Source organism: Macaca fascicularis, chromosome 16, assembly GCF_037993035.2.
Source record: "Macaca fascicularis isolate 582-1 chromosome 16, T2T-MFA8v1.1".
NCBI lineage: Eukaryota > Metazoa > Chordata > Mammalia > Primates > Cercopithecidae > Macaca > Macaca fascicularis.
Window position 1 is genome coordinate 86,766,883 of NC_088390.1, and position 24,629 is coordinate 86,791,511.

The window sequence follows — 24,629 nt, forward strand, 5'->3', positions numbered from 1 at the left end:
TAATTAGCAGTGTCTTCAATTTGTCTGTTCAATTCAGGCTTCATGCTGTATGCCCAGTCTGAATCCCAGCTGCACTCTGAATGTAGTAAATTCATCTGCTGAAAGAAGTCATCTTTCCTAATGCCAGCTAAGATGGGAAGGAGATGTTTGTCGTAAAAATTTCTTAGCAAAAGAGAGTTTTATGTTCACTCCCATACATACACACGTACGCTTTAGTGGAGAAACTTAGTTCTAGGAAGTTGGGCTAGAAAGTGATTTCCTGGCTCAGAATGCAGCTCCCACAACAATGCCTTACTTAATGTGCGAAAGATATTCTGTGTAAAAGAAGAGTATACAGAAAACTACATATTTTCAGTGCATTTTTCATAAAGGTCCATCCAATATAGATAACGTGGAGGGTTAAGACACAAAAGCATTTCTTAGAAAGTTTTCTTGTAACCATTTCATTCATGTCACTCCTTTCCAGCGTACACGTGTCCCCCAGTTCAGTTTTCTTGACATCTTCCCAAAAGTCACCTGCAGGCCTCCCAAAGAGGTGATAGACATGGAGCTGAGTCCTCAGAGGAGTGACACAGAGCCTGGGATGGATCAGTGGGAGTTTTGCAGCGAAACTTTCCAAAGACCTTACCAATATTTAAGACGATTCCATCAAAACCAAGACCTAGACATGTTTGAGTATCAGGAAGGCTCTGTCGAAGGCACCCCGGAGGAATGCCTCCAGCATTTCCTGATTTACTGCGGGGTAATAAACCCATCCTGGTCAGAGCTTCGGAACTTTGCTCGGTTCCTGAATTATCAGCTCCGAGATTGCGAGGCCTCCCTCTTCTGCAATCCGAGTTTTATTGGCGACACACTGAGAGGCTTCAAGAACTTTGTGGTGACCTTCATGATCTTTATGGCAAGAGATTTTGCCACACCAACACTCCATACCTCTGACCAAAGCCCGGGGAAGCACATGGTCACCATGGATGGGGTTAAGGAAGAAGATCTAGCACCCTTCTCTCTCCGGAAGAGGTGGGAGTCGGAGCCTCACCCATACGTTTTCTTCAATGACGACCGCACCACCATGACGTTCATCGGCTTCTATCTGCAGCCCAACAGCAAGGGCAGTGTCGACGCCATCAATCACTTGACTGGGAAGGTCATCAAGAGAGATGTCATGACCATGGACCTGTATCAGGGGCTGCTGCTCCAGAGGGTGCCCTTCAATGTCGACTTTGATAAACTGCCCAGACACGAGAAACTTGAGAGGCTCTGCCTGACCTTAGGGATCCGCTGGGCCATTGACCCGGACGAAACGTATGAGCTCACGACAGACAATATGCTTAAGATCCTTGCCATTGAGATGCGGTTCCGGTGTGGGATCCCGGTTATCATCATGGGAGAAACTGGCTGTGGCAAAACCAGGCTTATTAAATTCCTTAGCGACCTGCGGCGTGCTGGTGCCGATGCTGACACCATAAAGCTGGTCAAGGTGCATGGAGGAACAACCGCAGACATGATCTACTCCAGAGTCAGGGAGGCTGAAAATGTGGCCTTCGCCAATAAGGATCAACATCAGTTGGACACCATCTTGTTTTTTGATGAAGCCAACACCACGGAAGCTGTAAGCTGTATCAAAGAAGTCCTGTGTGATCGTACGGTGGACGGCCAGCCCCTGGTTAGGGACTCTGGCCTGCATATTATAGCCGCCTGCAACCCGTACCGGAAGCACTCTGAGGAGATGATCTGCCGTTTGGAGTCAGCTGGTTTGGGCTACAGGGTGAGTGCGGAGGAGACGGCCGACAAGCTGGGCTCCATTCCTCTGAGGCAGCTGGTGTACCGAGTCCACGCTCTGCCCCCGAGCCTGATTCCTCTGGTGTGGGACTTTGGACAACTGAGTGACGCTGCTGAAAAGCTCTACATCCAGCAGATTGTGCAGAGACTGGTTGACTCCATCAGCCTAGATGAAAACGAGACTCGCGTGATCACAGAAGTCCTCTGCGCCTCTCAGGGTTTCATGAGGAAAAGAGAAGATGAGTGTGGTTTTGTCAGCCTCAGGGACGTGGAGCGCTGTGTGAAAGTTTTCAGATGGTTCCACGAGCACAGTGCGATGCTCTTAGCGCAGCTGAATTCCTTTCTCTCCAAGTCCAGTGTCAGCAAAAATCACCTTGAGAGAGATCCCGTCCTCTGGTCGTTGATGCTGGCCGTCGGGGTGTGTTACCACGCCTCTTTAGAAAAGAAAGACTCATATCGGAAGGCCATCGCCAGGTTCTTTCCGAAACCGTATGACGACAGCAGGCTGCTTCTGGATGAAATAACGCGGGCACAGGATCTTTTTCTGGACGGCATACCTCTGAGGAAAACCATCGCCAAGAACTTGGCCTTGAAGGAGAACGTCTTCATGATGGTCATCTGCATCGAGCTGAAGATTCCCCTCTTCCTGGTGGGGAAGCCCGGCAGCTCCAAGTCCCTCGCCAAGACCATCGTGGCCGACGCCATGCAGGGCCCGGCCGCCTACTCAGATCTCTTCCGCAGCCTGAAGCAGGTCCACCTGGTGTCGTTCCAGTGCAGCCCGCACTCCACCCCACAGGGCATCATTGGCACCTTCCGGCAGTGTGCCCGCTTTCAGCAGGGGAAGGACCTGCAGCAGTATGTCTCCGTGGTGGTGTTAGATGAGGTGGGGCTGGCGGAAGACTCGCCCAAAATGCCCCTGAAGACTCTGCACCCGCTGCTGGAAGACGGATGCATTGAAGACGATCCCGCCCCCCACAAAAAGGTTGGCTTTGTGGGCATCTCCAACTGGGCCCTTGACCCTGCCAAGATGAACCGGGGCATTTTCGTGTCACGCGGCAGCCCCAACAAGCGAGAGCTCATAGACAGTGCCAAGGGCATCTGCTCCTCAGACAGCCTCATCCAGGACCGAATCCAAGGGTACTTTGCGTCCTTTGCCAAAGCCTACGAAACGGTGTGTGAGAACCAGGACAAGGAATTCTTCGGGCTTCGTGACTACTACAGCCTCATCAAAATGGTCTTTGCTGCAGCGAAGGCTTCAAATAGAAAGCCTTCCCCGCAAGACATTGCACAGGCTGTCCTTAGGAACTTCAGTGGCAAGGATGACATCCATGCTTTAGACATCTTCCTGGCCAATTTGCCCGAGGCCAAGTGCTCAGAGGAAGTGAGTCCCCTGCAGCTGATCAAACAGAACATCTTTGGGCCTTCTCAGAAGGTCCCGGGTGGACAGCTGGAAGATGCTGAGTCCCGCTACTTACTCTTGCTGACCAAAAACTACGTGGCACTGCAGATCCTGCAGCAGACGTTCTTCAAGGAGGACCAGCAGCCGGAGATCATTTTTGGTTCTGGTTTCCCCAAGGACCAGGAGTACACCCAGATCTGCAGAAACATCAATCGTGTGAAGATCTGCATGGAAACAGGCAAGATGGTGGTGCTCCTCAACCTGCAGAACCTCTACGAGAGCCTCTACGACGCGCTCAACCAGTACTACGTCCACCTCGGCGGCCAGAAGTACGTGGACCTCGGTCTGGGGACCCACCGCGTCAAATGTCGGGTTCACCCCAACTTCCGCCTGATCGTCATTGAAGAGAAAGACATCGTGTACAAACACTTTCCCATCCCCCTCATTAACCGGCTGGAGAAGCACTATCTGGACATCAACACGGTGCTGGAGAAATGGCAGAAGAGCGTCGTGGAGGAGCTCCGTGCGTGGGTGGAGAAGTTCATCGATGTCAAAGCAGAGCATTTCCTGAACAGGCACAAATACAGCCCCTCTGACGTCTTCATCGGCTACCACTCGGACGCCTGCGCCTCTGTGGTGCTGCAGGTCATAGAGAGGCAGCGTCATAGAGAGGCCTTGACGGAGGAACTTTACCAGAAGGTGGCTGAGGAGGCCAGACTGATCCTGCTGAACTGCGCTACGCCCGATGCCGTGGTCCGGCTGAGCGCCTCCTCGCTGGGCTCGTTCCCAGGGAAGTCGCTGTCACAGGAGTACTTCTACAGACAGAGGCACAACTCCTTTGCAGATTTCCTTCAGATGCACCTGCACACGACAGACCTGGAGCGCCATGCCATCTTCACAGAGGTGATTGTCTTTCTGCACTCGTACCCTATCCTCTGTCACCCGAGAGTCCTAAATCCCTAGCGTCAGGATTCAAGATTCCTCCGCCGGCAGTGGCTAGGGATCCTGCAGGCAGATGCTGAGACGCTGGGCTCTCCTCCGTGGTAAGTGTGGGGAGAGCCAAGTATCTATGTAGGTCCAGTTAACCAGGTGCTGAGTGCCTGGGTCTGTGCAGTGCGCCATGCCGGTAACAGCACCACACACGATGTTCACACCAACAAATGAAGTACCATGTTCCAGGACCGGGCCGAGGGCACTGGGGATGCAGAGATGACTCTGCAGCTCTTGTCCTTTGTTAGCATTAGGGAGTGTGGAGAGACCAGTACATGATCAGATGCCACCAATATCATATGATAAATGCTGTGCTTAGAGGCAGCAGGGAGCACTGCAGACCAGGATGCCAGCTCAGATGAGATGTTCCCTAGGAGAGGCCCCTCGCTGATGGGGAAGAATGGCGGGGAAGGGACTGTAGGCTGAGGGCCTTCTGTGGGCAGAGCCGCTGACAGCGCTTAGGGTTCCAGGCTGTGAGTGCTGAGATGGGGCGATGCGGTGCAGTCAGAGAGAACTGCTGGAGGGCCTCAGTGGCCCTGCGGAGCCACATCTCAGCCCTACGGAGCGGGCGCTGGAGGCACGTGTGTCTCCCTAGCTGGGTGAAGGGAGTCTGATGAAAGGCTGTTGTGGAAAAGACAGGCCAGTGGGGAGGCTGCTGGAACGGTACAAAGGAGAGGAGCAGATGGAACCGAGAGGTACTTAGGAGGCCATTTGGCAGGGCCAACACTACCACCGAGCAAGGGTGTGGGGGGCGGAGGGGTCCACGGTGGCTCCCTGGACTCATTCTTAGATGAGTGGACATTGCTGCATCATGACAGATAACCCAGGAATGGACAGCAGGTTTTGGGGGGCCAGTGATGATGTCCACTGGGGACAGGTTTTGATGCATCGTGCAGTTGGACGTAGGAATCTGAGCTCAGTGGTGAGGCTAGGCTGGGAGGCAGGTCTTGAGGAACTTTTCCGCTTGCACTGTGATGGGGGAGTGGCCTGTGGGGCAGGAGAATGACATCTGGGGGAAGGGGCGGTACCAACCACGAACTCCATCTGAAAGCATGAAGTCGGATTATAACAGGAAATGGCATTTGTGCTGAGCCCTAAGGGATCATGGGAATCTCAAGTAGTGACCAAGCAGGCAGAGGCATGGGCCTCTGGGGAGGAGAAGAAGGCACCCTCAGGGCAGGGTGGGGTCGTCTCTCCAAAGCCTTTGGCCCTGTAGGGCCTCCTGGCCCCAGTGCTGCCTTGTTTTGGGAAACTCCTTTGGGTTTGGATTCTGTGCCGTCGCGTGGCAACTGCACTGCGCTGAACATCAGCAAGTTTCTGGGATCTGTCTAAACCCAGCAGCAGACTTGCAACCTTTCCTTGAATTCTGGCAAGTAATTTGCATTTCCTAACTTTGTAGATCACCACTTTCTCCAGGCTGCTAACAAGTCATGACTGTGAAATTTTAGAATCAGAAGTCACAGGCAGGGCTTCGAAACTCACACTCCTGTGGCTGCAGCGGTTTGACACGGAGATCGCATTCCTCAAAGAAGTCCGGTGAGGTTCCCTGCCTTCCCTGCCCTCTCCCTCCCCAGCCGTGGCCGTGTGGCTTCTGCCTGGCAGTGGTGCCAGCGCTGGTTAATGAGTGCCGCAGTCACGTGACTGTGAAATGGATCCTTGTTAAATTTCTCCCAGTGTCCCTCTCATCTGCGTCATCTTCTGCAACGCGGTGTCTGGCCTGACATGCTTCCTCCGAAAGCATCGTCCTCGGACCTCGTTAGGAGACATTCATTGGGTTTTCTCCCCTGGACTATCTGTTCTTACAGAAGAAAATCCCACCTGAGTCGCTGTTTCTTTGTAGCCTTTATGTTTCTCATCACTTGGGGGAATTTTGTTACCCATTTTTTAAGACAGAGAACTCGCTTGAATAACCTCCCTTTTCTTTCAGAAACTGTTTAATGAATACAGCCAAATGTAAAATCCTCATTATTCAGACAGATTTTGAAGATGGAATCCATAGTGCCCAACTCATTGCCTCAGCTAAGTACGTTTTTAGTATTTTTTTCAGAAACTATGTAAAAAACCCAAAACGTAGGAGGTCCTAGAGAATTTCTTCCTTGAAAACAGTATAGTATCGTAATCAATATAGAAATAAAAATAAGAACAATTCTTCCCCCGCCTTATTCTCCCAAGTGGGGATTAGGGAAACTGAAGAGAGACAAAGCAAAAAGGCTAATAACATTACAAAAATAGCGGAATGGGCCCGGGCAACAGAGCAAGACCTCATTACTAAAAAAATAAAATAATTAGCCTTCCACAGCGCACCTCTAGTCCCAGCTGCTCAGAAGGCTGAGGTGGGAGAATCACTTGAGCCTGGGAAGTCAGGGCTGCAGTGAACTGGGATCCCACCACTGCAGTCCAGCCTGGGGGCCAGAGCGAGAGCCTGTCCTCCCCACAAAAAAAGTGAAATGTGAGAAGTGTAAATAATGGAGCATTAACAAGCTATAAAAGGACACCTTTGAAGCCTGTGTTTGTAGACATGTTTTAGTCATCATTAATTTTGAATTATACAATTTGAATTTATTTCAAGTTCGAAGGAAATAACAGTAGGTAAATGCTTTTATTCCTATTTATTGGATGTTTTTATAGTATTTGTAGGGGAAGTCTGACGCTCTTAGAATTAACTTTGTGCCTTTAACACTTAAAGTAAAAGTGATTTCTGGACCTTTTTGAAGCATTGGATGCCATATTTCATTTTGCGGCTCAGATCTCAACAAGAAACTGGCTTTGGCCATTGGTCATCTGAAGGGAATGGCATTGCGCACAGAACTCTTTGTTGAAATGGAAAGGTCCACTGGGTACAGGGGCTGTTTCCTGTAATCCCAGCTACTTGGGAAGCAGAGGCAGGAGGATCGTTTGAGGCCAGGGGTTTGAGACCAGCCTGGGCAACACAGCAAGACCCCCCCCGTGGCTTAAGAGAAAAGAAGGAATGGACAGTTCAGCTGGCCTCACCCTTAGTTGCACCGGGGCAGGCCCATTGAGGAGCACAAGATAGGGTTTCTGGTCAATAAAGGAATGCCACGCCGGGCGTGGTGGCTCATGCCTGTAATCCCAGCACTTTGGGAGGCTGAGGCGGGCAGATCACCTGAGGTCAGGAGTTCGAGACCAGCCTGACCAACATGGAGAAACCCTGTCTCTACTAAAAAAATACAAAATTAGCCGGGCATGGTGGTGCATGCCTGTAATCCCAGCTACTTGGGAGGCTGAGGCAGGAGAATCGCTTGAGCTGAGGAAGCGGGGGTTGCTGTGAGCTGAGATCGTGCCATTGCACTCCAGCCTGGGCAACAAGGGTGAAACTCCGTCTCAAAATAAATAAATAAATAAATAAAAATAAAAGAATGCCACTTCAAAGCAGAGGACACAGGAACGGGGAAGAAAACGAGCCTGCTAAGAGAAGATTTCTCATCTCCCTGTGAGAGAAGAAACCACAATCACAGGAGTCTGAAGTTTATGTAAAACTCCTCGGAACGGGTGGCTGTGAGACCAGACCAACAGCTCAGAGAACACCCTTCCGCAGCCGCACAACTTTGCTTTATTTAGGTGCTTGTTTTTTTGTGTGTGTTTGTTTTTAAAATAGGTATTCTTTTTTCTCTCTTTAAATAGGTATTCTGCTATAAATGAAATCAACAAAATACAAGAAAACGAGGACCGTATCTTCGTCTATTTCATCACAAAACTGTCCCGGATGGGAAGAGGAACAGCTTATGTGGGCTTCCATGGAGGTGAGATCAGAACATCAGTCAATGTATTTATTTATTTATTTTTATTTATTTTTTGAGACAGAGTCTTGCTCTGTTGCCAGGCTGGAGTGCAGTGGCTCCAGCCACTACAACCTCCACCTCCCGGGTTCAAGCGATTCTCCTGCCTCAGCCTCCCAAGTAGCTGGGATTACAGGCATGCACCACCACGCCCGGCTAATTTTTGTATTTTTAGTAGTGATGGAGTTTCACCATGTTGGCCTAGATGGTCTCGATCTGTTGACCCAAAATCCGCTCACCTCAGCCTCCCAAAGTGCCGGGATTACCGGCGTGAGGCACCACACCCAGCCCAGTCAGCGTATTTATTTAAGTAATGTTGGAACTGTTTCTCATTTGGTTCTGCGTTGTAAAAGTCTGAAATTAGAATATTATTGTTAACTTCAAGAGGATTCTTTCCAGATGCAATTAGATTTCTTACCACTGATTACTGTGAAAACGTGAATCCTGGGACGGGAGGCTGTGTGCAGCCTGTCCTGGACTGACTGTAGGCAAGCTCCTCGCCTCTTAGCATGCGGGTCACACAGAGCAGAGACCCCTGACTCCCGACGTACACGGTCAGGAACGCACCGATATGCCTGTTTGGCGGGGAGGGAGAGTGGCGGGCGTCGGGCTATCTTCAGATCTTTTTCCAAGGAATGGTCATCCGCTATTTATGACATAGAAAAGTTGGTATTCCAGAAACACGAAAGTAAGTTTACTCGAATCATTTCCTGGAGAATGGAAGGCAGACCTTGCCAGTGTCCCCCACCCCTCACTAACTGTGATACAGCAAATACAACAATGCACGGGTGAAAGAACCACAGGCCTTATCCACGCGTGCTTCCCACACCTGCCATTGCAGGTCTTACCGTTGCTGTTTATGTTGAAGTTGTTGATGTGCGTAGCATCGGGTCTTGTGTAGTATAGGGTCGGGGGTTTCTGTGCAGGCCCATTCCAGGGTTTTGGCTTCAGGGTGCCAGTCATTCATTTTGCAGCAAGGTAACGACAAGCCAGGGTGTGCAGTGTTCCTGCTTAGGGCTGAGCAGCAGCCGGGAAAGACACGAGACGGTTGTGGGTGGCTTCACTCTTCACAGGGCTGTGGCAGTCTGTCCACATCGATGACCTCCGGAGATCCACCCTCATGGTTTCAGATATGACCAGGCTGCAGAGTGTCACCATCAGCCAGCTGTTCGTGCCCGGAGACTTGCCTGAGTGTGAGTCATGAGGCGGAGCCTCTGGGGAGTGGGTGGTGGAAGGGCAGATGGTAGGTGTGGAGCATGACATGCACATGGCACTAGGAGCAGGGCCACCATGTGTCGTCCCTCAGCAGGAGCTCGGGGACATGTGCAGAACTGACTGGTAGCTCATCATCGCACCATAGGGCCGAGCAGGTGCGCTTACCACAGGCTGAGGTAGAGCTCTGTGATCAGGCCAGTCATGGAAGTGAACGCCTAGAACACGCCAGAGCCCAGGCTGGAAGGGGCTGCCTTGGGGGTTGATCTTCATGACCGTGATTTCTCATCTGCGGACCCATCACCAGAGCGGGGGCCAGGGAAGCCTGCACCTGGAGCCTAAGCACACAGACTCCCAGATGGCGCCACTGCCAGTCCCCATGCCACTTTCTGAGCAGTAACGCAATCACGTTTGCTTTGACTGCAGTGGGCTTGGAACACCGGGCAGAAGACGGCCGTGAGGAGGCGATGGAAACGGAGGCCAGCACGTCAGGGGAGGTGGCAGAGGAGGCCATGGAAACAGAAGGTTCTGAGAAGGTGGGAAAGGAAACCTCTGAACTCGGAGGCAGTGACGTAAGTTCTGGTTCTTGGGACCTCCCCTTGTGCTGCTGGTGACGCTTCCGAGCTGCCTCTTTATGCTTTTGCACTGGGAGCTAGAAGAGCCGCCACTGCTGTGCGGGCGTGAGGATGGCGCCCCACTTTCCTCACACAGCGACGGTCTTGTTGCTGGTTACTGGGGGTTACTGGGGGTCAAGGGCATCTGCACCGGCAGTTTGGTGGGGGATGGGGGTTGGCGTCCTTCTTTGTCCATGAGGACCGCCGCCCTGTGCTGTTTGCTGCATCGAGACCCTCATCGCATATGGGTGGTTTGGCTTTTACCCACCGTGTAAGTGGTAGAAACGGGCAACCTAACCGTCTCCACCAATAGGTGTCGATCCTGGACACCACCAGGCTGCTGAGGAGCTGTGTGCAGAGCGCCGTGGGCATGCTCAGAGACCAGAACGAGAGCTGCACGCGCAATATGCGGAGGGTGGTGCTCCTCCTGGACCTCTTAAACGAGGACAGCACGTGCCACGGTATGAGCCTCCCCACCCCTCTTGCCCCTGCCCCCACGTGGGCTCTTCCTGAGGAGTGGGCATCATTTCACTGCGTGTTGGGGACCCTCTCAGGTTTCCATGGCTCAGCAGAAGCAGTGACACAGTGGGAATCTAAGAGCATCTCTCAGATTTTGCTCTAGAATTGGCCTGGCCAAAGGACTTCCCTTCCTGGGGCGGGTGGGTCAGAAGCACTCCAGAGCCAACAGCCCAGCCACGGCCATGCTGAACGTCTGTCTCTGCCATTGTACAGCCTGTTTCTTGCGGGTATCCAAGATGCGCCTCAATGTCCTTTTAAAGACGCAAGAAGAGAGCCAGTTGCACACTCTGGAGTGGGTGGCGAGAGAAGCCTGCAACCAGGACGCCCTCCAGGAGGCGGGCACATTCAGGTACTGTGACTAAAGGAAGGAGGGAGTGACTCCCATCTGGTGGCAGCATGGGGACCTGCCTGCGGGCATCGTCTTTCCATCCGAGCCATGGGGACTGAGCTGTTTCTTTCTAAACTTCTCAGCCATTCAAAGCTGTAATTTTTTTCCCCAAGAAGCACACAGTAGGTCTGGACAGTGGCCAAATGGCCGGTGCTGGACTCTTCCTCTACTTTTCTGTGTTTACAGTTTTGCATACTAAAAACTTTTAAGAAGCATATCTGTTCTTAGAGTAGAACATTTACTAACGTTTATGTTGTTAACCATAGAAAGGCTACTGTTTTCAGTTATGAAGTTGAAATGATGTGCAGAGCAGGCAGGGGACAGGCGGTATTTCCCCAGTCCTGCTGTTTGAAGAATGGTAACAGCAAAACCAGGACCCAGCAGCACCATTCACTGCCATGGTTATTTTTCTGTCACCCATGGGATGAACCTTGATTATCCTGGATGTGGCCGTGTGTTGTGGAGGAAGGAGGGGTGCTCTGGGCCCCAGACGGAGGGCCTCTAAGACAGACTCTCAGACCTCCTGCCTGACAGCCTAAGAAACCAGTGACTTTGTTATCTGGGCCCAGCTTTCTCATCTCTAAAAGACAGCGGACCTCCTCCATGAGTCCCTTCCAGATTCAAGCTTCTGCGCCAGTGATGGGTTCGCTTTGGGCCTACGGCCAGGTGTGATCTGCAGGAGGGAACGTGAGGAAGCAGCAGGGTGAACGGGAATGCGGGCTTAGGGAGGAAGAAGTGGGGTGAATGGGAATGGGGGCTTATGTACACCTTCCTTATGACCAGAGATTTTCTGATTCTACTTTTTCTCTAGTTATCCTTCGTTTCTTTCCTTGTCACGCCTTCTGAAGGGATTTTAGGAGACAGAAATATTTTCATTTCCCTCGGTTCCTCCTTGTGTACTCTATTGATGCTTTTTTTTTTTTTTTTTTTTGAGACAGAGTCTCACTCTGTCACCCAGGCTGGAGTGCAGTGATGTGATCTCAACTCATTGCAACTTCCATCTCCTGGGTTTCAGGCGATTCTCCTGCCTCAGCCTCCTGAGTAGCTGAGACTACCGGCACCCACCACCACACCCAGCTAATTTTGGTATATTTAGTAGAGGCGCGATTTCACCATGTTGGCCAGGCTAGTCTCAAACTCCTGACCCCAGGTGATCCGCTTGCCTCAGCCTCCCAAAGTGCTGGGATGACAGGCGTGAGCCACAGCGCCCAGCCTGTTGATGCTTTTAATCCCTGACTCCACTTCCCGGGACCAGCCCTGAGTCACTGAACCTCCTCAGTCTGCTCTTCCCCGCTCGCTGTTCATGCAGCACTAGGTCTGGCTTCGTCACATTCCGTGGTCACCGTGAGGCCTGCGTAGCCGCTGAGTGGTGGCCAGACCCGCACCCTCAGCTCACCTGCCCCAGGGCCAGCAGCGCCCTGACTACCTCAGTTCACCTCCCCTGTGTTCTGGGGGACTGGAGTCATTTGTCCTCTTCGGATTAAACAGCACAAATCCTGAGAGTCCTTTGTGTCCCGAACGCTGCCTGCCTGTCCAGATACAGCAGAATCAGGCTCAGCAACTCCAGATACAGGAACCAGGCTCAGCTGCTCCCGCCTCTCCCAGCGCTTGGGTTTTCCTTCTGCCTTTTGTGTTCTGCGACTTTTCCCAGTTGGCTCTTTTCTCCTTCTGGTCACTGGGATGCTTTGTTTTCCCAGTAGACATTTTAAAATTCTTGCCAGGATCCTGTGTACTATATATTTTAAAAATATAAGTATTTCTTTTTATTCTCTTCAAAAGAGAGGCTTTGATTTTCCCCCAACATTAATTACCTTGTGGTTTTTGTTTGTCTTTTGTTTTTTTGAGATGGAGTCTCACTCTTGTCCCTCAGGCTGGAGTGCAGTGTCACGATCTTGGCTCACTGCAACTTCTGCCTCCCGGGTTCAAGTGATTCTGCTGCCTCAGCCTCCTGAGTAGCTGGGATTACAGGCACCTGCCACCATGCCTGTAGTTTCTGTGTTTTTAGTAGAGGTGGGATTTCACCATGTTGGCCAGGCTGGTCTCGAACTCTTGACCTCAGGTGATCCGCCCACCTTAGTCTCCCAGCGTGGTGGGATTAGATGTGAGCCACCACGCCCGGTCACCTTTTAATTCTTATCCTTTACACAAGAATTTTGAAATAGAGTTTTTATTGTTACATGTAAATATATACAACAAAATATATATAACAACAAAATGTCTTGTAGTTAACCAATTATCTGTCTGCCTGTCTGTGCATTCATCCATCCATCCGCCTGCCTGTCCATCCACCCATCAGTCCATCAGCCCATCTATCCATCCACCTGTCTGTCTATCAGACACCCAGATCTAGTGTACAAAAATATCAACAGGAACAAATACTTAATACCAGATAAACATGTGCCTTCTTGTTTAGTTTGATCTGGGACAAATTTATTTTGGTCTCTTCATCTGTATTATAGTCTATCCACATCAGATTTGTAAAATATTTATTTTTTCCAAATGGATTGTCATAATTTTATTTATTTAGAGAACCTCGATGACTTGTTCTGAAAAATAGTTACATACAAAAATTATGCAGCTTTGCAAAAAATAAAGCAGATAGGTGCGGTGGCTCACACCTATAATCCCAATACTTTGGAAGGCTGAGATGGGAGGATTACTTGGGCCAGGAGTTTCAGACCAGCCAGCCAGGGCAACATAGTGAGACCCCATCCCAACAAAAAAATAAAATTAAAAATTAGCTGGAGGTGGTGTCCCTGGGCGTGGTGGCCCTGTCTACTTGCACGGCTGAGGTGGGAGGATCGTTTAAGCCCCGGTATTCAAGGTTACAACGATCTATGATTGTGCCACTGCACTGCAGTCTGGGTGACAGAGTGAGACCCTGTCTCACATGTATGTTTTAAAAATAAAAATCAAACACTACTTCACCCTTCCAGTCACCTAATGACAGTTGATTAGATGTAGAATTAAGTTCCATTCCAGTTCTGCCTCTCATCTTAGATATTTTTATGAGTCTGTTTTCTAGGACTTAAAAATGATGAAAATGTCAAGTTCCTGCCATCGCTGTAGTGTGGTAATTAGTAGACTAGTTGTTTTGTTCATGCTCAAGAAGGAACACAATGTCAAAAGGTGGCCGACCGCCATTGTGGTTCCTCTGAGCCGTGGTGGCCAGTCTGTCTCCTGTGCTGCAGGCACACCCTCTGGAAGCGGGTCCAAGGTGCTGTCACCCCTCTGCTGGCGAGCATGATATCGTTCATCGACAGAGACGGCAACCTTGAGCTACTGACTAGGCCAGATACTCCGCCCTGGGCAAGAGACCTTTGGATGTTTATTTTCAGTGACATGAAGCTTCTGAACATTCCTCTTGTGATGAATAATGCAAGGTGAGTGGAAGGCTTTCTTTCCCTGGGGAGAGAAACTATCAGAACACAGCAGGACCCTAATATGCTCTCCCAAGTGCTGGGTGAAACGCAGCCCTCAACTTCAGAGCAACGTTGATGTGGGCGCTTTCTGCAGTAACAATAGGAAGTTTGGCCGGGCACGGTGGCCCACGCCTGTAATCCCAGCACTTTGGGAGGCCGAGGCAGGTGGATCACAAGGTCAAGAGATCGAGACCATCCTGGCCAACATGGTGAAACCCGGTCTCTACTAAAAATACAAAAATTAGCTGGGCGTGGTGGTGCGTGCCTGTAGTCCCAGCTATTTGAGAGGCTGAGGCAGGAGAATCACTTGAACCTGGGAGGCGGAGGTTGCAGTGAGCTGAGATTGCACGACTGCACTCCAGCCTGGTGACAGAGCAAGACTCTGTCTCAAAAAAAAAGAATAGGAACTTTATGAAGCTCCAAGACATTTTTATCTCCACCCTCCTCATTTCCCTGCTTTCAGAGCACTGGTTCTAGCCAGACCCAGTGTGGTATGGCATGGAGAAGCTGCGCTTAGAACAGCCCCGCGATCTGTGCTGCTTCCCCCTGTGATCTGTGCTCCCTCCCCCGTCCCTCATTCCCTGGTGGACCTGCACAGCCCCCACCCCCCTCCCCAGGTCTGATGCTGTGGGGCCGAGGCTCAGCTCCCAACAGCTTCCACTTCAGCTTTCAGGGGCTTCAATTCTGGATATAGATTAATAAAGAATATAGAAATAAACGTGCCCAGGCTCAGTGACTCATGCCTATAACCCCAGCAATTTAGTAGGCTGAGGCAGGAAAGTTGCTTGAGCCCAGGGGTTCAAGACCAGCTTGGGCAACATAGTGAGACCCCGTCACTACAAAAAATTTAAAAATTAGGCATAATGTGGTGCGCACCTGTAGTCCTAGCTACTGTAGAAGCTGAGGCGGGAGGATTGCTTGAGCCCAGGAGTTTGAGGTGAGATATGATCACACCGCTCACTGCACTCCAGCCTGGGTGACAGAGTGAGACCCTATCTCAAAAAAAAAAAAAAAAGGGAGAAGGAGGGAGAGAGAAAGAAAAGAGAGAAAGAGAAAAAGAATGGAATTTGAATTCCAGTGGAAACACTTATTTAAAAGACAAGGCGCTGCTGTGTTCATGAAACAAAGACTGTCTAACAAGTTGTGCTCTGTGTTACAAGTTATCAAAGACAGACAGGCTCAGGAACCAGACTTGGTTCTGCTGGAGATTTTGGGCAACACACTTGACCCCTGCCAGCCTTGGTTTGTTTTTGTTTTGCCTGTAAAACAAAGATTGCATAAGCTAGTTCCCTAGATCTGTCCTAATAGACACCCCGGGCTGTGAAATCAGCGCTGTCGGCCTGGCCTGTTGGCCCCCTTGTTTTTGAGGCCTGAGAGGAGCTGGCATCAGTGGCGGGTCTTGTCTTGTGTTTTGAGTGACGTCTCACAAACCCTCTTTGGAACGTCACTCGCCTTACTGCAGACATAAAGGTGAGATGGCCTACATCATGGTGCAGAACGACATGAACCTTTCCGAGAACGCTTCCAACAACGTACCTTTCAGCTGGAGAATCAAGGACTATCTGGAGGAGCTGTGGGTCCAGGCTCAGTACATCACAGACGCAGAAGGTGAGGCTACCTCAAGACAGGTCAGATTCAGCACAGGTGAATCACAAAGGGACTGCCTGACAGTGAAAAGCAGATGCGTGGCTACCATCGCAAGGTGAATTTTGGAGATTTTAGTTTTCACACGTTTGTACAGTAGCATCCAATTTATGTCACTGTGTCATTTTAAAGTTTCTGTTGAAGGAGTGAGAGGCCCTGGCAGGACCAGAACCTTTCGGTCCTATGGCAGCGGGAGCCTGTGAAATGGTTTTTAGTGCCGTGATGGCCAGGTATTTGGTGAAATGGGGTATGTTCTCGCAACAGGAGGACTGTCACCTCTACCAGCTGGTCACTCCCATTCTGGGCCTTCTCAGACTGGGGCACTGGACTCAGGAGATGCCCCCAGGGCAGGCGTTCTCAGAAGGCACGAGCGCCTGGAGTATCCCCTACTCCCAGTTGCCCCATCAGGAGTCACAGCCCAGACACAGTGCTGGACTCTGCTGCCAGATGCCAGAGGGTTTGCCATAGTCCAGAAAAACCAAGGACAACGCAACACTTTTGCAAACGCCGTCTTTCATACATGCAGTAATCTCTTCCATGTTTACTTATTGACCACTCGGAAGACTCAAGGTGGCCTTTTTTCTAGGTTACCATTCTGCCACTTTTTCTGAACAAACTCAAAGCAGTCTCTCCTCATGAGCATATTCTTTTCTCAGGACAATACCCCACTGACCCTGCTTTTCTATGACAGCATGCGAATTAGGGGCCGCACCCCGCCCACTAGAAGCCAGATCTTTCCATCTTGCATGGTCTGTGACCCCAGCCCCTGAAGAGCAGCCCACTCATTCCTGATTTACTTGGACCTGGGGGTTCCTGAAACATGCTGTGATCTATAGCCATGCAACATACATTCAGGCAACATTCTCAGGTTTTTCTCTTTGGCTGTTTCTGACTTAAATTTGACATGGCTTCCACCTTCTTTTATTTTATTCCAATGGAAAAATATCCTAGGCCAGACGCAGTGGTTCACAATACTTTGGGAGGCCAAGGCTGGCGGATCACCCAAGGTCAGGAGTTCGAGACCAGCCTGACCAATATGGCGAAACACTGCCTCTACTAAAAATACAAACATTTAGCTGAGTGTGGTGGTGCGCGCCTGTAATCCCAGCTACTTGGTAGGCTGAAGCAGGAGAATCACTTGAACCTAGAAGGCGGAGGTTGCAGTGAGCCGAGATCATGCTACCTACTGCACTCCAGCCTGGGCAACAGAGTGAGACTCCATCTCCAAAAAAAAAAGAAAAAGAAAAATATCCTAAATGTCTAGACAGTGACTATTCCTTCAGTTCCCTACAAAATCAGGCAGTTGGTGCCCCTTTGTCTATGAGCTCCCATTTGACAAGGCGTCCCCTATTCCCCTTCACTCCAGAGCAACCTGGAGGCAGAGGAGTGTCATGACTTAGACGCACTCCAGGCCACTCCTTGGTTTCCTCTCTGCAGGACTGCCAAAGAAGTTCGTGGACATCTTTCAGCAGACTCCTCTGGGCAGGTTTCTCGCCCAGCTCCATGGAGAGCCGCAGCAGGAACTTCTTCGGTGTTACTCGAAGGACTTCATTCTCTTGACCATGCGTGTGGCAACGGAGGAGGAGTTAGAGGTAGATGTTTAGATACTGGCTAAGGGTCAGGTGTAGAGCTTGCACGATGGGGACTGGATGCAGACACAGGACGTTTCTTTAGCTGCCTGGAGCTGGTGCTGTGAAGTCTGGGAACAGAACATGGTCTGCAAAGGGCGCTGGTGGGTGAAGGGGCCGTCCAGTCTCCTCTCAATGTTCAGTGCTGCACCCTCAGCCCACCACCCAGGGGCTCCTAAAAGACAGAGCTCTCCGGGAACACGAGAAGACCTCCAATTTCCCTGACATGTCTTCTTTTTAAATGTTAAATTTCTCTTGAAAAAATTAAGGTAAATATGTAATTAACTCTACAGGGTAAGAACAAATAAGTGAAATTCAATAGAAAGTCATACTTTTGACTACCTAAAAATTTTAAACTTCAGTACATAAAAAAGGAAAGTGACAATTGAAGAACATCCTTACAGCCAATATGACTACAGGTTAATATTCTTAGGAATCAATAAGAAAATACCCTAAGTTTTAAAAAATGGGTAAACGTTATAAAACAGCAATTTTATAATCATATCATTAAGCATATCAACATCCAGGAAACATTTGAAAAACTGCTTAGCCTTACTAATAATAGCAAATCAACACAACAGTTTTTAGATATCATGTTTATGTATTCATTTTGCAAAGCTGTTTTTAAAAAAGGACAGCTGCTGGCCAGTGCTGCAAAGAAAGGGCCAGGCCACACGGCTGACAGTGGTGTGCACAGCGGGCGCCCTGCAGGGCTGCCTGACAGAGCAGTTGAGAACCTCATCTGATCTGAACTGCTGACTCTGTCCTGAGGAAACTCCTGGAGACGTGGACAAGTATTTGGTTACAGGGATGTCCTTTTCAGCTTTGCTTCTAAAAATAATTTAATTGTCCAGAAATACAGGATGGGCAAATTAAAGTATGGCCATAGGATGGGTTATTGAGCTGCTGTTAAAACCATGTTTTTCAAGTATACAAGTATACTCAGTCATAGAGGAAGTCATGATGTCATGTTCAGTGGCAAAAAGCTCAGAAGACACAGTGACCTTAACGTGGGAGGAGAGGCAGATAGAAAATTGGACAGAAGCAAACGAGACAGAATAGCATGCATGGTTTCTAATATCCTCTTTTATAGTTTTCCAATAGTTCTGATTTTCCATGGGGAAAACGTACCATTTTTGTAATTTAAAAATAGATTCTAAAAGTTTTTTGAATCCCAGTTTCTGCAGATGGCTCTGTGGTCCTGCATTAGGGAACTGAAAGCGGCGTCAGAAGCGCCGGAGGAAGAGGTTTCCTTACCGTGGGTGCACCTTGCCTACCAGCGTTTCAGAAGCCGGCTGCAGAACTTCTCCAGGATCCTGACCATCTACCCTCAGGTTCTCCACAGCCTGACAGAAGCCCCTCGGAACCATGAGCTGGCTGGATGTGAGATGGTATGGCCCTCCTCCGCCTGCCCTGAGCAAGCCGCGGGGTGCTTCCAACTCCCCTCGGAATGGAGAGCTTTGGGGGCTGTGTTCCTAGTGGGAGATTTCTTCACAAGGCACGTACCTCAGCTTAATTCAGAGATGTTAAGAACACATCTTGCTGATGCTTCCCACATCCTAGACAACGAAAGATTCGTATGCAAGCCTGGGACACAAGTATACACGCAGCTAACAGCCAGGGCCTCTGGTGGGCTGGTGGGAAGGGCAACGCTCAGCCACGCCCTGCCGTCTGTCTCCCCAGACCCTGGACGCGTTTGCCGCGATGGCCTGCACGGAGACGCTGACGAGAGACACCCTGAAGCCCAGTCCCCAGGCGTGGCTACAGTTGGTGAAGAATCTTTCTGTGCCACTGGAGCTCATCTGTTCCGACGGGCACATGCAAGGCAGTGGGAGCCTGGCCCAGGCTGTCATCAGGGAAGTCAGGTGAGACCCAGGAGCCCTCACACACTGCTTCATCTGGCACGTGCTCACCAGGAGCCTGCCAAGTGCCAGGCATGTCCATGAGAAAGACTGACAGGTGCTCCAGCCGTGGGAGGGGCTCTGTCCTCACTCACTTCACGTTTGCCGAACCCTTAGCGAGTGCCAGGCATCCCATTAGGGTGCTGGAGACACGAGAGGCAGCTGCGCATTCAGGGAGCTCACTGTGTACTGAGGCCGTAGAAAGACAAGTGGAATACTGTGACACCGTGTGAGGAATGCTGTGATAGAAAGGACACCCAGCGCAGGGAGGCGCACGGAGCAGGACAGGCCCTCAGGGCCAGAGTCCACTTCCCTAAGGAGACAGTTCCTGTGAGGGGCTGTCAAGGCGAGGTGGGACTTGGCAGGCGCAGGACCGTGCAGTGAGCAGGTTGTGGCAGTACCCCGTGCAGAGGCATCGAGTGGGACACCGAGTCCCAGCTGAGCGTCTGAGGGCGTGAGCTGGGGGCGGGCCAGGAAGTGTGTCACACAGGGCTTGCTTGTAATCCTAGCCGCCGGGCCTGGACCCTGGGTCCTCATCTCCTTTCCCGTCTCACTCCTCGTTTTACTTTTGGGTTCCTTGGTGGGAGCTGAGTGAGTGACGCACTCTTTTGACAGAGCCCAATGGAGTCGGATTTTCTCCACCGCACTCTTTGTGGAGCATGTGCTCCTAGGAACCGAGAGCCGGGTCCCCGAGTTATGCAGGCTGGTGACCGAGCACGTCTTCTTACTAGACAAGGTGAGTACCTCGGCTGGCCTCAGCACACGCACGGATCCACCCTTTTCCAGAAGGAAGAACAGCGCTGACACTGACCCGCAGCCGGGAGACGCTCTTTGGCTCTGACCATTTTGTCCAGATGTGCAAAGGAAGGCGATTTCATCACTAAGCCATTACATTTTCCATGTTTAATTGTTTAATTATTTACCCTCTGCTGATTGCTAAGTCAGAGTGTGTCATTTAGAAGCGATTCCAGGAACTGTGTGCAGAAAGGGGCTGACACAGGGAACATGCTTGTGAAACCTTTGGGAGGGATAACCTGGCCTTCGGAGTGATCCCAGAACAGACCACTACCCGGCCGCCTGTGGGAGCTGTTACCATTGTCACAGTCATGGAGACAAGGATGTCAGAGAATGCCACTGGGGTTGGGGTCTTCAAAACAGTGCTGTCAACAGAACCAAGGAACGGGAAACCACCATGCCCTTCATAAAGCTACTAATGTGGGGTGGTCTCCTGCAGAAAAAAGCCTGTGACCCTCCAGTGATGCACCTCTGTGGCCATGCACTGGTGTCCAGCACCAACAGCCATTCAGCCAAACACGGCCTCTGCCTCTGCCTCTGCCTCACCCGCACCCCTGACCTTCACATGAGCGCATCCAGAGCCCTCACTGCAGGGGGTCTGGAAGAGGCAGCGCTGGCTGTCCAACGTTTGGAGCACAGGAAGGTTTACTAAAAGGAGGCCAGCACAGATGCTGGATGTGTCAACTCTGACCTATCAGAACATCAGCGACTGAGACACAGTATCAGCTGATTTCCCACCCAGGACAGGTGTGAGCAGCCCAAGGCTAAGGTACCAGCTCCTGGAGACTGGCACAGAGTCAGGTGCCCAAGCTCCTTCTGTCTTGTCCCTTTGGTGTCCCTAATGTTCAGCTTCCACCCTGTGGCCTGGCGTCACAGCCTGTGGGACAAAAAGCAGGGGAGGTGGACAGGCCGTTTTCCTTAAGAGCCCAACCCCGGACACGCACACACCACGCCAGCTCATGTCTCATGATCCTCAACTTGGGCACTCGGCCTTACCGAGCTGTAAGAAGCTGAGTTGTTTTTCGTGGCGTGGTCATGTGCCAGGTGGAACTTGGGAGTTCCTTTGATAAAGGAAAAGGTGGAGAGAGGGTCATAGGACACAGCCGGTGGCCCCCATGCCGCCCTTTCCCCACACCCACACAGCATGCAGCCTCTCCAAGTCTCCTCATCACGTCCCGGACCTCTGGGAGATGCACAGAGCTTTCAGCCAGGTCCAGCGTGGGTCCTAAGGGCCAGGTGCCCATAAACCCGAAGGTAAAGGAGCTGACCCCTGCCTGCCCACACGCTTACAGGATTTAGGTGGTTAGGACCATGGGGAGGTTTTTTTGGTGATAAAATGGCCTCAGAAACTTACTGGGTTTCTGGTTTATTTCCTTCCAGTCAGATCTCTGTGCAAGTAACCACAGCCAAAGACCTTACCTCGTTAGTTTTCATGCTGGAAGCCTGACTTGTATCCCTCCCCAGCCCCAGCTGAAGGGCAGCCCCTTGGGACCATTTGAAACAAGAGGCTTGGGGGAAAGCCCTGCCCTTCACCGTGAGGCTGGCTCCCTCAGCTGGGCAGGAAGTTGTTGATGGAACTGCTGCAGGATGGCATGGGTGGGACTGCAGGCATGCCTGGCTTTTAGTTCTTTTGGACATATACCTTGAAGAGGAATTCCTGGATCATTTGATAACTCTATGTTTAACTTTATGAAGAAGCACTATATTATTTTCCACAGTGACTGCAGCATCTTACATCCCCACCAGCCATGCACCAGGGTCTGAATTTCTCCACATCATGGCCAACACCTGTTACTATCTGATTTTTTCATGATGGCCACAGTGATAACTCATTGTGGTTTTTATTTGCATTTCCCTAATGACTAGTTATGGTGAGCATCCTTCATATGCTTGTTGGGCATTTGCTGTCTTCTCTGGAGAAATGTCCATTCAAGTCCTTTGCCCATTTTTGAATTGGGTTGTTGACTGACAAAGTTATTAGGATATTGAAAATACACACATCACTTCCAAGTAAGATTTATCCCAGGAATTCAAGGATGGCTCGAAATAAAGAAAAAAATCTGTAAATGTTATCAGTTGTATAAATTAAAAGATAAACTCTAAATGATCATTTCAAAATGTAGAGAGAAAGCATTTGATAAAATTATTTAGAAAGAAAGACCGTTGTCAAACTTGGAACAGAAAGGTACTCTCCTTGAGCTCACAATGCCCAAGGTAGACATAATATTAAGATGTCTATACCAACATCATGCCTGCCCATCAAATTCCGTAAGCACAGCCATTAAACTGTCTTGTACAGTGATGATGTATATTGCCTTTGAAGATGTATGTTGCCTAAAAAACAGTGTTTCCACTTCCAACTATATCCTAGAGAAACTTATTCGCTCTCAGACATATGCAAGAATGTTGAATACAGGACTGTCAGGAATTGGAAAAAATCTAAATGCCCATTAACCAGCAGATGGGTAACTGGTATCTTCATCCTTGGGTACAGGAGTGATCTGGACCTAAGGTATCATGAAGAGAATGAGTTTCAGAAGCCTCAATACAGTGTGGTATCACTGACACCAAGTTTTAAAACATTCAAAATAACATTCAACCCCATGTTAAGACATGCTTACAGTTATCCTAACAGTAGAAATCTAGAAATGTAGATACCTCTGGAGAGGGAGGGAGGGATGTGAAATTGTAATTATGTATAATGTTTTGTTTCTCTAAAAAAAAAAAATTATCCCAGCAGCTTGGGAGGCTGAAAGAAAATTTTAAAAAATTAAAAATGTTTACAAAATGATCTAAAGCAAATATTCAGAAAATGCTGAGATTTCTTAAAGCTTGGTGGGGGGTATACAGATGGTCATTATTATTACTTAGAGTATGAAATCTCTTAATAGTGGGAGGGAAGGAGACCTTAAAAGAAAAAGAAGAGGGAAAATCGTAACTTGAGAATGTAGTTCCCTGACAAGCAGCATAATCACAAAAAGGGCATTCAGAGTTCAAGTGCTAAACACAGAATCACAAAGGCCTCGCACCTCACACGCATGTGGCATGCGTCACAGCCCTGACTCAGAATGTGGTGTTCCCTCTGTTGCCTGACCCGGCCCCTGGCTGCCCTCAGCCCTCCCCACTGCTAATGACTCCTGTCACCGCCTTTCTTCAGTGTCTTCGAGAGAACTCCGACGTCAAGATGCACAGGCCTTTTGAGGCCGTGATGAGCACCCTCTGTGAATGCAAGGAGAGAGCCAGCAAGACCCTCAGCAGGTGAGACCTTAGGTTTGGATCTGTGAAGGCGAGAATTCTGAACCTTTCGTGGTTTTCACTTCTTCTGGCCGGTTTCTCTGCTTCAGAACTGACTGCCCTTCTTGGATTCTAGGTTTGGGGTCCAGCCGTGCCCCATCTGCCTGGGAGATGCACAGGACCCTGTCTGTCTGCCCTGTGACCACGTGTACTGCCTGCGCTGCCTCAGGGCCTGGTTTGCCCCAGGGCAGATGATGTGCCCCTACTGTTTAACTGACTTGCCAGACAATTTCTCTCCAACTGTTTCCCAAAGGCACAGGTAAAACACCCCTTCTTTCAAGAAAGCATCCTTTTTTTTTTTTATTTTCCTTTTTTGGCAAACACAATATTCAGAAATATGAACTCTATTAACCTTCATTTGGTAGAAAACCTGACCTCAGAGAACTATCGAAAGAGATGCCACTGTTATGTACTTTCATAAATATTTAGTATCTCAAGATTATTCTTCCCCAAGAGATATACATATAGATTTGAGAAACAGCAAATACAGAGGAACTAAGCCAGAAAGTCATAACAAAGGTCCCCACCAGAGGCCCAAGGAATTTAGATGCCACTTTTTTTTTTTTTGGAGATAAAGAGTCTCACTCTCTTGCCCAGGCTGGAGTGCAGTGGCATGATCTCAGCTCACTGCTACCTTTACCTCCTAGGTTCAGGCAATTCTCCTGCCTCAGCCTCCCAAGTAGCTGGGATTACAGGCATGCACCACCATGCCCAGCTAATTTTTGTATTTTTAGTAGAGACGGGGTTTCACCATGTTGGCCAGGCTGGTCTCGAACTCCTGACCTCAGGTGATCCACCCGCCTTGGCCTCCCAAAGTGCTGGGATTACAGGCATGAGCCACCACACCTGGCCGACACCACTGGTCTTAATGCATCAGTATCATTCACAGTTACTGACCTGAGAACCAACCCACTCCTTGTCTAGCTTTTTGGAGGTGGTTAAAAGCAGCTCTACCTCTCTGGACTCAGCAGGCCTCAGCCCTGCTCTGTGAGTGGTTGGTTTTCTTTCCTTCCCCTTCCCTCCCTTCTCAGGCCTCCTAAAAGTGGAGCACCAGGCAAGCCCAGTGGATGGGTTGACATACTTTGCAATATTGAAGGGTACTGTTGGCTGGTCCAAATGATCAAAGTGTTTCTAGAAAGGGATGCATCTAAATATCATCTGTTGAAATGTTGAAGACTAGCTCTAACGGGTGAGAGGAGTGACTTGAATCTTTCAATTTAAAAGTGAAATGCTGGCCAGGTGTGGTGGCT

At 49.9% G+C, this 24,629-nt stretch overlaps 1 protein-coding gene and 1 long non-coding RNA gene across 14 annotated transcripts in view; one reads left to right on the forward strand and one right to left on the reverse strand.

Annotated features, from left to right (window-relative positions):
- RNF213 (ring finger protein 213) overlaps positions 1-24,629 on the forward strand; it is a 133,555-nt gene that overhangs the window by 82,489 nt on the left and 26,437 nt on the right. For 11 of the 13 annotated variants that reach the window (XR_012426302.1, XM_045375697.3, XM_074020803.1 and 8 more), the window contains 16 exons: positions 467-4,078; positions 5,565-5,701; positions 6,093-6,188; positions 7,808-7,926; positions 9,036-9,155; positions 9,601-9,746; positions 10,102-10,249; positions 10,521-10,656; positions 13,887-14,078; positions 15,580-15,725; positions 17,199-17,353; positions 18,568-18,780; positions 19,073-19,254; positions 19,906-20,026; positions 23,243-23,343; positions 23,456-23,638. Coding sequence is in view for 11 of the 13 variants with exons in the window: in XM_045375697.3 (XP_045231632.2) it covers positions 467-4,078; positions 5,565-5,701; positions 6,093-6,188; positions 7,808-7,926; positions 9,036-9,155; positions 9,601-9,746; positions 10,102-10,249; positions 10,521-10,656; positions 13,887-14,078; positions 15,580-15,725; positions 17,199-17,353; positions 18,568-18,780; positions 19,073-19,254; positions 19,906-20,026; positions 23,243-23,343; positions 23,456-23,638 (5,807 nt within the window). In the remaining 2 variants the exon portion in view is untranslated. Of the gene's footprint in view, positions 1-466; positions 4,079-5,564; positions 5,702-6,092; positions 6,189-7,807; positions 7,927-9,035; positions 9,156-9,600; positions 9,747-10,101; positions 10,250-10,520; positions 10,657-13,886; positions 14,079-15,579; positions 15,820-17,198; positions 17,354-18,567; positions 18,781-19,072; positions 19,255-19,905; positions 20,027-20,249; positions 20,425-23,242; positions 23,344-23,455; positions 23,639-24,629 lie in introns of those variants that run through there. The other 2 variants (XR_012426303.1, XM_074020804.1) reach the window with 2 other exon arrangements.
- On the reverse strand, positions 12,847-16,087 carry LOC135967852 (uncharacterized). Its single transcript, XR_010582159.2, has 2 exons — positions 14,994-16,087; positions 12,847-14,100 (listed from the first exon to the last, which is right to left on the reverse strand). It is a non-coding gene; the product is annotated as an uncharacterized lncRNA (long non-coding RNA).